General features: G+C 42.9%; 1 protein-coding gene across 1 annotated transcript in view; it reads left to right on the top strand.

Annotated features, from left to right (window-relative positions):
• Positions 1-12,773, top strand: part of LANCL3 (LanC like family member 3) — a 98,799-nt gene that overhangs the window by 64,497 nt on the left and 21,529 nt on the right. Inside the window, exons 2-3 of the mRNA XM_036070370.2 lie at positions 7,877-8,000; positions 10,539-10,736. Of these exons, the coding sequence (XP_035926263.1) occupies positions 7,877-8,000; positions 10,539-10,736 (322 nt within the window). The remainder of the gene's footprint in view (positions 1-7,876; positions 8,001-10,538; positions 10,737-12,773) is intronic.

Raw genomic sequence — 12,773 nt, 5'->3', positions numbered from 1 at the left:
TGAAGTGAGGTGAATGACGCAGGCCTTGTGACTTAGCGATAGGCCACTATTGACTTCTGATGATTCATCAGAAGGAGGATCACTTCTTTGGGACTATGGTTGGCTGAGGGTAACTGAAACCACAGGAAGCAAAACCTCAGATATGGGAGAGTGCTGTATAAGTAACTTTGCGTAAACCCACAATGCTAGAAAGTGATGAACCTAAGTCCGGAACTCGGGTGTGTCTGACCTCAAAGCCCCTATTTTTTATCATCATGCTATGCTCCTTCTTTCATTCAAGAGCCAGACTCCTCCTATCTCTTAGAGAACAAGAGTATGGAGCCCCGAGGAAACTTATGGGTCACCTAGTACAGTGCTATTCAATGGGTTGTTCTCAGACCAGCAGCAGGCCCACCACCTGAGAGCTTGCTACAAACAGACGATCTCAGGCCCCATTCCACAGCTACTGAATCAGAATCTCTGAGGGGAAGGCTCAGGAGGCTGTGTTTTAGCTAGCTCACTAGGTGATTTTTAAGGCACACTAAATTTTAAGAAGCCCTGACCTAGTGGGTAGATTTTAGTCCAGTTTCTTTATGTTAAAGGTGAGGAGGTGCACCTGGGTGGCTCAGTCGGCTAAGCATCTGACTCTTGATTTCTGCTCAGGTCATGATTTCAGGGTCATGAGATCGAGTCCTGCTTTGGGCTCCATGCTGGGCGTGGTGCCTGCTTAAGATTCTCTTCTCCCTGAAAGGGGAACCCTCTTACACTGTTGGTGGGAATGCAAAGTGGTGCAGCCACTCTGGAAAACAGTATGGACTTTCCTCAAAAAGTTAAGAATAGAACTACCCTATGACCCAGCAATTGCACTACTAGGTATTTATCCAAAGGATACAAACATAGTGATTTGAAGGTGCACCTGCACCCCAATGTTTATAGCAGCAATGTCCACAATAGCCAAACTGTGGAAAGAGTCCAGATGTCCATTGACAGATGAATGGATAAAGAAGAGGTGGTATATATACACAATGGAATATTATTAAGCCATCAAAAAGAATGAAATCTTGCCATTTGCAATGACATGGATGGGACTAGAGGGTATTATGCTAAGCGAAATAAGTTAGTTGGAGAAAGACAAATACCATATGATTTCACTCGTATGTGTAATTTAAGAAACAAAACAGATGAATATAGGGGAAGGGAAGGAAAAAATAAGATGAAAACATAGGGAGACAAACCATAAGAGACTCTTAATCATAGGAAACAAAACTGAGGGTTGCTGGAGGGGGTATGGGGTAACTGGGTGATGGGCATTGAGGAGAGCACTTGATGTAATGAGCACTGGGTGTTGTATGCAACTGATGAATCAGTAAATTCTGCCTCTGAAACTAATAATACAATATATGTTAATTTAAAAAAAAGATTATTTCTCCCTTTCCCTCTGCCCCTCCCCCCTAAAAAAAAAGATGAGGCAACAGTTCTGATGACTGAACCATGGTCACTGTGCCAGAGTTGGATCTCAAGCCCAGACCTCCAGAATCCTAGTCCAATGTACTGTCTGCTGTGTTCTATGGTTTCTCCATGACTGTCCTACAATATGTGCATTGGTGCCTGTGTTGGAAACATTGGATGAGGTTCAGTGGACCTCTAACCTGACCCAGCGTATCCATTCATGTGACATATCCGGTTTCTCCCTCCACTCCCCCATGATTCACGCCAAGGGTGTTTCTTTATACCTGGGAGTATCTTTTGTTTGGGAGGTCTTTTGTTCTTCCTTCCTTTAGCTCTTCTCTTCATCATGATCGATCATTATCAGCATATTATTATTATTATTTGCTTTTAAAAACTCTGTTTGCATTTATTCAGTATTTCATAGCAGTGAGTCTCAAACTTTACCATACTTCGGAATCACCTGGGGAGATTTAAAAATCCTGATGCCTGGGTCCCACACCCAGATAGTCTCATTTAATTGGTTTGGGGTGTGGCCGGGGCATCACGATTTTTAAAAGCTCCCCAGGTGATTGCAGTGTGCCGGCAACCATTGGCAAGTGCTTTTTTAGGAGTCTCCCCGGGACCTGAGGAGGTAGGTGGGGCAAGTCCTTCTGATCCCCTTTCCATAAATAAGAAAGCTCAGTCTCTGAGACATTTAGTGTCTTACAGAGAACAATGACATCATCTAGTGGCCCTTGGTGCAGCCTGGGTTACCAGGTACTTGTAATAAATCTTTAAAGCCAGCAGTCAGTCTGCAAGAATGGGGTAAAACCTGTTTTTCTTGTTTCCAGTGTTTTCTGGGCTTGTGTTTCCTGACATGAGAAGGGAAAAGAAACAACTTTGAATGGTATCTGGGACCAAATGTTTATAACTGAAATTCCCCGCTGAATGCCTTTAATAACTGGAAGATAATCATTAACTAGAACGTCCCCCCCTCCCATTCCTCATCACCCAGGATAATAATGGTCAGGAAACATCAGGAAAACCAGATGGAAGGGACTTGCTCATTCTGCACCAGCACATGTGCCCCCCGTTTGGAGACTAATTAAGAAAATAACAAACCTGGCCACATTGGCTAAGAGAACTCTCCACTGGGGTTTGTAAATTTGGACACGTTTTTCCTACACACAGCATATTGGAAGAGAATTTACCATTGTTGCTTGCTTCTCTTCTCTGGGTATTCTGATCATTTAAATTATGGTGTGCAGTGTTCTTGCCAGGTGCTCCCTCTTACTTCCTTGAATGTCTTTGGGAACTTACTACAGTTCCTTCAGTATATTTCTCACCCTTCCCAGGAGAAATCCTCGGCTGCAACCAGCCTCTGTGTTCCCATAATCCCTTGCTACCTCAGGTGCATTCCCTGGACCAGCAGCAGCAGCATCACCTGGGAGCTTGTTAGAAATGTAGAATCCTGGTCCCTTCCCAGACCGACTGACTCAGAATCTGCATTTTAGCAAGAGCACCAGGTAATTTGCACATTGGGTCTGAGAGGCATTGCCCTAATACCCAGAGTTTTCCCCATCATCCCACAGCTTAAAATGCCCACCCTTCCAGCTACTTTTATTTATCGACTTCCTACTTGTCCTTCAAAGCTTAACTCTGATCCCTCTCCATCTATGAGGCCCCCAATATTTACTCCCTCCACGTTACCCCTATAGGTCATGACTTTTTGAATTTAAACAAATGTTGAATGTTTCATTGTTTAAATGGTTCGGGTATTATTAGTCTAATTATTAAGATTACATCTTCCCCCAGAGTGCCTTGCACAGGCTTTGCACAAGATAGGAATTGTTTGATTCATCAGGATCTGTTTCCTGCTTGAAAGCTGTCCCTTAGCCCTGTCATGTCTCTTTAAGATTCTTCTGCCTCAAAGGAGTTTCCGTCAGTTTTTGTCTTCTCAACACCTGAGGTAAATCTCCACCCACTGCAGAGATTTTCTAAAGGCCTGGCTCTTCTCTGTAACCTAGTAGGTTCCAACCTAACCGCAACCCGCAAAAGGCATAAAAAGTAAAAAACAAAACAAAACAGACAAACAAAAAAACCTAACCACTTGTGAATATTGAATATTGGTACAAAAAAAGTTTCCCTAACTTTTTAGTTTGAGATTATTTGGACAGAGAATTTTTAAAAATAAGTTTACTTTGGGGGATGGGATATTTTTTTTCCTGCTTCACCATGGTGCGCACAGGAAACTTAGGATTGTCTCTGGCTCTCTCCAGGGATGTGCCATGCAGTGTTATCTCTTTTACTGGTCCTAGACCCTGAGGCAAGAGACACATCTTTGAGGCTTCCATCTCCCCAATTCCAGGAGGGAGCAGAGGGCACACATCCTAGCTTACCTATAAATCCCCAAACCTATCCAGTGGATTATAGGATCTCTCCTAAGGCTCGGCACAAGGGGGTGTAGGAAGGAGAGCAGGGACTCCACACTGACTTTCAACTTCCTGGTTTCCTTTCTGTGTCAGCTTTTCATACCTTGAACAGCTGACTCTCTGTGTCCTTCAAGTGTATTCTTTATGGCATCAATTTGAAGTTCGAAAATACCCAGGTTCTGACAACTCAAAAGCCTTTTCCTCAAAGCTATTGTCCATGGGCATCAAGTCATTTTGATGTTCATTGGTAGTCAAATGGCTTGTTTCTTTTCTCTGAACAGAAGCCTGTGCGGCCACATATGGTGGTAGACAAAGAACTGGGGTCAAATAAATTGCTGGAGGAAACGCCTCCATTAATATCAGATTCTTACTATGTGTTTGGTGTGACATAGGCGTGGCTTTCTGCATTCCACGTAGATGAGCAGTCACACACGTAGGACATTTTGGACTATTGCTTGATCACGTTGGCCATGGTTGATCTATAGCTAGCAAAGGCTGCCACTTCAGAGGGCCTGTGGGCGGGACACTTGCCTGGGAAAGAGGTCTGTGGCGAAGGAAGGTTTGTGTGGCTTGGGTCACATCATCCGTTTCCTTAATGAAACTCTCTCCTTGGCATGGAGATGGTTCAGTTACCACACAACCCTCGGGTAGGGCCAAGAAGCATAGCATGGGCTTTATCTCTCAGCTCTTCAAACCCAGAGCCCACCACAGACACCTCTGTTTGAGGATTGGTGAAGGGAATCAGTTAAACTAACAAAACTTTAAATCAAGCCACCACGGCCTTGCTTTGCATTCTTGCGTTATCGTAATTTATTTTAAGTCAGTGTAGAAAACAGTTTACTTAAAGAGCCAGATCCATCCAAGATACCAACACACACATAGGCCTTAGGTGCTACAAATACAGGAGAGGGAATTTGGGTTTGTTTTGGTAGAGGCCTGATGGGCAGGAAGCCCCTCTCTGCCATCCTGTCACTTTTTCCCCCCACTGGAAATGCCACTTCCTCGTTCCCTGGGCCTCGGTGTTTCAGAAGCACACGGAGGCCACCTTCTCAGACATAGTGTGTGTGCTCATGAGCTCATTCCTGTGTGCTGGCTCGGGGATGGCGCGACGCCTGAGAAAGCAGACACATGAGGGAAGGATGAGCCCCTCCCACCGCATCTCTTCTTTCTGTGCTATTTGCTCAGGGGGAAAGAAACAGCACTCTCTTCCTCAGTGTTCCTCCTCCACACGCTTTTGATAAGCGCTGTTTTCACTTTGTATCTGCTGATCGATAAACCCAAGGGTCGGCCTTGTCTGTTCTCAGAGATAAAGAACTGCATGCATAACTGGTCTTTATCTAGCCAAACTAGCACGGTTTTTCTTTGTTTTTCACAGTGTTCCCGAGAGATAAGAGGAAACCACGCAGACATGATGCATGACTGGGGAGGTTTGAAATACTTTATAAACTCGTGCTCTATTCTAGGCTCTGGGTTAGGGATGGAAAGAAAGGAAGAGGGCACCACATGTAATCTAAGTTGATTATTTTCCTGCATTTAAAACAAGCAGGTGAACACACACACACACACACACAGATACACACACAGAGAGAACATGAATAAATGCTCAACCAAGGAAAAAATAAACTGATTTTCATTTAGTAGCATAGAAGTAAAATAGGGAGAATTTTAGTAATTCAAATGAATACATACCCCAGTGATCTTTTCCTATCACAAAAACTGTTTCTTGTCATATGGATTCAGAACCAATATTGGCAGACAGGACCTAAGTTCATCTGAAGAGCCAGATATATTGCCAGGAAAATGTGGGCTGGGACCAGGTCAGAGTCCTACGAAATCCATGCCATTCGAGTCTCTTAGCATGTTTCTGAGGGCAAGCCAGGCTGGAGGGGTTGATATGGGACTGGGGATGGAAGCTATTCTGTAGAGTGAGACTCAATGTAAAATCAGTTGGCACTGATAAAGGCACAAAGGAAAAGGTGTTTTTAATAGCAAATGAAAATTTGGGGTAGCAATTTGAGTAGATGCAGGGTAGGAAATCATTTAGGAGAAATTTGCTGTTCAGCTCTGCAAAGACCCAAGGTTGAGCCTTGAAATGATGGCAGGAATGTCTGGGAAGATAAGAGTCTTCAGGAATTTTAGGCAGAAAGGAGGAGTACAGCCAAGAGACAGAGATAGGTTGCTAATAGGAGGAAAATTTAAGTTGAAAGCCACGACATCATTGTTTCTGAGCAACCAGATAGAAAACGAGATAGTAAAGTCTTAGTGAAGCTGAACAGTGCTTCCTTGTCTGTGTTACATACTCTGCATTACTTTCTTTCCACCCTTAGGCTCATGAACTTAAATTGTTCTATGGTAGACTTCTGGCTATATCTCATCTCCAGTGCTGGATAGTAAGTTCCCTGTAAGGAAAAAAATATGTCCTGGGTTTTCTAGAATTTCTCCCATAATACCGAGTTTAGGGCCTCACTGGAATAGTAACTCAGGAAGTGTTAATTGGCAGAATTAATTAATGAACAACCTCCTCTTTATGTAATTAATTTCCCAAATTAAATGTTAGATTTGAGGAGGCCAAAATCTGGATTATATTTTGCCTTTCTCATGTTGCGTATATCAGAGGAGCAAAACCCTGCAAAGAAAGGAAGGAAGGAAGGAAGAAAGAGAAAGAAAAGAAAGCAAGAAAGAAAGAAAGAAAAAAAGAAAGGGACAGAAAGAAAGGGTGGGAGGGAGAGAAAAAGAAAAAAGTCATTAGTACTTTATTTCAGAAGGAATTGGTGAGTATAATGGTAGATATCAGGCAGAAAGACTTGATGTGTGAGGAGAGAGGCCAAAATCCAATGGACTTTTCTTTGATCTTAGATTCATTCAATCTAAGGCTGAACTTCAGGTGATTTTTGGAGGGGCAGGTGGGGGGCGGGCAGTGGCATTGGTTATTCTGACTGGTACTTTTCTGGACCAGGTCTGCGTTTTTGGAAGTTTGGCTTCATGAGAGCAGAGGTCTTGTCAATCTTTTCATTGTCATACCTCCAACATCTAGAACAGCTTTCCTGTTATATAGTAGGGGCTTAAGAAATAATTGTGGAAGGAAGGGAAAGAGGGAGAGCTCTGCTTTTCATTCCAGTAAAAACCTGGCACTTATTTATTCCCAAAGGCCCCCTCAGGTTCTGTGTTAGGTACTGAGGATACCAAAAAGGTGAGATGCCGTAGTCTTGTGGCATCTTGGTTGTCTAGTAGAGAGAGACAGAGACAGGCATAACACCCCAGGTGGTAAGTGCTCCCCCAAAGAGTCATGGTGAGGTAGAAGGAGTGGGCCAGAGGGAGCTGGGAGCATCTCATCTGCCCTGAGGAACCTCTCACACCTAAGCAGAATCCTAATAAACTCAACACTGCTTTGTAGGCTTGAGGACATTTTCATCTCTAGGGTCCTAAGAACGGACTGTGGGTAGATTGAGTAAAATATGGAAGACTGCAAGTCATTGCATTTTAGCCATTCTCTATTCAGAGTCATTTTGATATTGAAAGTGATTTTGTCTTGGTACTTACTGGACTTTGGTTTCGTTCTGGGAGTGCAGAGGCTACCGTGAGTCTGTCATGCAGCTGTGCTTTATTAGCAAAGTCTAAATGACACAGACCGAAGGCCCATTGTCTGGGCCAGACCTGCGCCGCACACTGGGAGTGACAGCTTTATTAAGCATGATCCGTTAGGCCCAGTCTTTGTTCTCTGTGCAATTTCTTGTTCCCGTGACAAGGATTAATGATATAACCGCGGTAAAGTGGTCTTTGCATTTTATAGAAGCCTAGGGCAATAAAAATGTGTATTTCCCATCAACACAGCAAATTTTCTGAAGAGGGTGGATAAACTTGACAACAAAAAGTGAATCAGTTGTTTAAAAACAAAAAGTTACTACTGGCTAAGCTTATTTACATAAGAGGAAAAGGATTTGGGGAATATGCTGATGGACCTTAAGGAGAAAATCCAGTGTCTGTGGAAAAAAAAGAAGATCCTGATTTGACTTCCGCTTCTTGATTTTCTTACTCAGGTACTGACCCCAGCACAGATCAAATCAATTTGCCAGGCGATTCTGGACTCTGGGAAGCAGTATGCCATGAAAAAAAGGAAACCATTCCCCCTGATGTATTCTTACTATGGAACTGAATACTTGGGTGAGTGAAAGTGTTGGCAAAGTCCTCTTAATACCCGCACTGACTAAAAACTAGAAGATTTTGATTTTGGGTCATCACTATTCATTTAACTAGAAATACTTTAAAATGCCATTTAAAAACGAATATTGATAGATACTACAAATCACAATTTAATGTTCTCATAGTCTGACAGAAAGGTAGCTATTTTGATGATTGCTTTCCCTAAAGACTAAAATCCTTATTCTAGATTGTGAGTTCATTGGCTGAATTTCACCAGAAGTTTTTGAACGGTTTATACACTCATTGCCAACGGTGCCTCTGTACAGGGAAACAGGATGAAGCCACTGAGATTTTCAAGTGTTTAATATTAGTGGATTAATAACAGACTACTGGGATGCCTGGGTGGCTCAATCAGTTAAGCGTCTGCCTTCGGCTCAGGTCATGATCCCAGGGTCCTGGGATCGAGCCCCGCATCGGGCTCCCTGCTCAGCGGGAAGCCTGCTTCTTCCTCTCCCACTTCCCCTGCTTGTGTTTCCTCTCACTGTTTTTCTCTCTCTGTCAAATAAATAAATAAAATCTTAAATAATAATAATAATAATAATAATAACAGACTACTAAGTCATAATGGCTACTTTTGAGACATGAGGCCTGTAGAGTGAAAATTGGTTACTACCCTTTTGAGTCTTTCAGTGGCTCCCCATCACTCCTGAGCATGACTTACAGGGCCCTTTGTAGATCACCTGCTCCTTTCTCCAAACTCAAGCTCCGTCTCTCCCCCTTTTCTGGTTCTGTCCTGTATAATCTCCTACAAGCAAAGTGCTCTCAAATCTTCAAAATCTTTGTCCCTGTTCCTTTTGCCCAGAATGCCTGGCCTCCCCCAGCCCTTTCAACTATCTGTAATGCACCTAGACTTCAAGGCTGATCAAACATCATCAGAGCTATTGAGAAACTTTGCGCTTTTGGAAAAAGGTTTTATTAAATCTTCTCTGGATGGGGCGCCTGGGTGGTTCAGTCGTTAAGCGTCTGCCTTCGGCTCAGGTCATGGTCCCAGGGTCCTGGGATCGAGCCCCGCATCGGGCTCCCTGCTCTGCGGGAAGTCTGCTTCTCCCTCTCCCACTCCCCCTGCTTGTGTTCCCTCCCTCGCTGTGTCTTTCTCTGTCAAATAAATAAATAAAATCTTAAAAAAAAAAAAAATCTTCTCTGGAGGAACATTCACATGTTTCAGGTTTTACCCTGAAGCAAAATTGGTTCGTGTCAGGTCACCCTGCCATGCTTTTATTGGAACCTTTATCACTTCACGCTGTAATTAGTGGTTTGCCTGTCCAGCTGCCTCAGTGGGCTTTGTGCACCTTCAGGATGAGGACTTTTGCTCACTTATCTTTGTCATCCCCGGACATTTACCAACAGCCTGTACCTAATGAGGGTACCCAACTTCAGCAATGAGCTTATAGACTAGTAGTTCTCTGAGAGATTTCTCAAAGAACCTTTAAGTTCCTATCTGACTTTCTCTAGAATCAGACCTTGAGACAAGGATTTGGGTATAAATGGCTTATTTGGGAGGTGATCCTAGAAAGTGTTGATAAAGGACTGAGGAAGTGAGACAGGGTAGAGAAAGAGGTTAATAGAGGATGTAATGGTGAACAGCTGTGGATAACTGAGGCTTTGTTCCACTGGGGACCCTGAAGACTGTCTAGAACATGCCTCAGAATTGTCCCACCCCAATGGTGAGGAAGCTGGGGTATTCATCCACCAGCTCCTTGCTTCCTAGGTCGAGGGCTGTTCCCAGACCTGTTAATTCCCTAGGACCTCAGTCCTGTCCCTGTGGGCTGGGCATACCCCTGTGGCCAGAGAAAGCCTCAGGCAGAAGGATAAATGCTTGAGGTAGAAGCTGGGGAGGAGAGGTGCCCCAGAATGGTGAGTGTGGGCGAGGTGATGGGCAGGGCACTGGCACTGTCTGCTAGAGTTTCTTAATAGAACTATTCCTTTCATTTTCCATCTTTCTAGAGAAATTAACATTCTAGTCATTCACATGTATAGCACAAACCAGATTGCTATCTAATGCATAAATATTTTCCTGGAAAGCTTTTTTACCTAACAAATTAAAATCCAGTGAAAGAAAGGTACCTTCAAGTATTATGACTAAATTTTAGGAAGAATTTTTTTTAAGATTTTATTTATTAGAGGGGGTGGGGAGGAGCAGAGGGAGAGAGAGAATCTCAATCAGACTTCCCGCTGAGTGCAGAGCCCAATGCAGGACTCGATCTCACGACCCAGAGATCACGACCTGAGCCGAAACCAAGAGTCGGACGCCTAACTGACTGAGCTGCCCAGGGGCCCCAGAAGAATCGTTTTTGACTGGCTAAAACTAAGGCCATTTTTGGGGAGTTCCAAGGGCCTGAGTGCAAAGAGAAAGCTTTACCGTTATGGAGTTGAATTTACTGTGTCTGCTTTCAAGTAATACTGCTGTTCATTTTTTTATACCGTGATTATCTTTTCACTAAATTAAATGGGCTGTCCTCCCAATTGTGTGAATTAAGTGTGCTTTGTTTCTTGGTACAGGAGCAGCTCATGGCCTGTCGTCCATTCTCCAGATGCTTCTGTCTTACCACGAGCACCTCAAGCCCTCAGATCAGGAGCTGGTATGGCAGAGTGTGGACTTCCTCATGGAGCAGGAACAGAACTGCAACTGGCCACCCGAGCTCGGCGAGGCCATCGAGAGAGAGAACGAGCTGGTACACTGGTGCCATGGCGCCCCAGGTCTCACCCACACTATTATCTGAAAACGTTGCCTTTCATTGGGCTTAGCCAAAGAGAGGTGTCTTTTCTGAGGAGTGAGGGTATTTCTCATCTTATGTCATTACTACATGAGCTAAAAAGGTCAACATGAAACTTGTCAAACCAAAAAAAAGTCTTAATCTGTAAAGGATCTCTAGAAATGATCCTGTAATTTTAACAATATATGATCCATATCTATTTATGTATAAATTAAACTAGGACTGTCTAATAAAATATAATATGAATGACATGAAATTAAATTTTTAGTAGCCCCATTAAAAATGTAAACAGAAACAGGTGAAATGAATCTTAATAATAGATATTTTATACCCCAAGTATTTTTTCAACATGCAACCAATTTAAAACTTGAGCTGTTTCAGTTTTTTTTTCATATTAAAGTGTTTGAAAGCCAGTGTATATTTTATACTAACAGGCTCAATATCTGCATCAAACAGTATAAATCTGGAGGCTGGTAATTCAAAATGTGGTCCCTGGACCAGTGGCAGGAGCAACATGGGAGCTGGTTAGAAATGCAGAACCTCGGGCTCCACCCCAGACGCACTGAATCAGAATCTGCATGTTAACAAGATCCCTCCGTATTTATATGCACATTAAATTTTGAGATGCACTATTCCATAATTCTTCAAATGAGGATTTCCATCATCACCTAATAAAAAGTCTAGAGAACTGAGAAGCCATCTGCAGTGAACTCTCTGGAATTGAGCCTAGAAATTTATCAGACTCCATCTTTTCTTTCTTTTTTTTTTTTTTAAATCCCATTACCCTGTTAATTAGGCTTTCTGAGAAGGAGCAATTTGAAAGAAATTAAATTCAAATAAATCAATTTCAGTTGATTGGCCAGGGGAGAGATTTAAAATACCAAAATAACACAAAAATTTTGGATTAGGTGTGGATTTAATTTTCTTTTTTTTTTTAAGATTTTTATTTATTTATTTATTTGAGAGAGAGAGAGAGAGCCAGCAAGAGGAGGGGCAGAGGGAGAAGCAGGCTCCCCGCTGAGCAGGGACCCTGACGCGGGGCTCAATCCCAGGACCTTGGGATCATGACCTGAGCCGAAGGTAGATGCTTAACTGAGAGCTACCCAGGCGCCCCAGGAGTGGATTTAATTTTCAAGGCTATGCTTCAGTGCCATGAGCACAGCTTTAAAATATATTTGATTTCTCTTTAGTCTGTTACCTGATTTTTATTACTTCCTTTCCGCTCCTTACCTAATTAATCTTCTGTAATCCAACTGAGATTTCATTTTTTCTTTGGTACAGTTTAAGTTGAAGAATAACAAGTTTTAGCTCATTGGCCATGTTTTCTGTGCCTGCCACGTTTACCTAAGGAAGGGACTTCAAAGGCTCCTGTGTGTGCTTGTCCCGGCGCCAGCGCATTGTGCATTATGTCCAGGCTCATTCCCGCTGGTGATGATTTGAGCCCATTTCTTCTGGCTTTGAACTTTTTGGAGAAGAACAAGTTATTTACCATTCTGGAAATGATATCCCTTCATGTTACGCTCAGCACTCTCCTATCCCATTTCCCTTTAATCATTCTCAGTGATGGTCTCTGGCTATCCTCCAAGCACCCCCAGAATCCTTGAATTTTGAAGGTGTCCCAAATTAAATACAGAATATTTTAAAGGGACTCAAAGTGCTAGTAACAGCCTTGCAAAGATGGGAAGATAATCCATTAAAAGGAGTGACTGGGTCAGTTAATCGATGGGGGTGTCTTTGTAAATCATGCACCGTAACAGTATAGCGTACGATTTATCACCTTGGGGACTTCATTTGTCCTCATATATCATTCACGTTCTGTATCTTGGTAAGATTAAACATAGGTTGCAGAGCAAACTCATTAAAACCCCGTATTCACTGAACTACCAAAAATAAACCAGTTCACAAATGAATAAAGAACCAACTGGGGCCCATTATGTATGCCAACCCGCACTCCCACCTCAAGGGTATTGGTCCTCCTTTTATGCGATGTGCTAAAAACAACCTAAGAGTGATTATAAAT

This window comes from Halichoerus grypus, chromosome X, assembly GCF_964656455.1.
Source record: "Halichoerus grypus chromosome X, mHalGry1.hap1.1, whole genome shotgun sequence".
Taxonomy (NCBI): domain Eukaryota; kingdom Metazoa; phylum Chordata; class Mammalia; order Carnivora; family Phocidae; genus Halichoerus; species Halichoerus grypus.
Note: the sequence above shows the minus strand (reverse complement) of the source record. Positions and strands in the feature narration are given on the sequence as shown.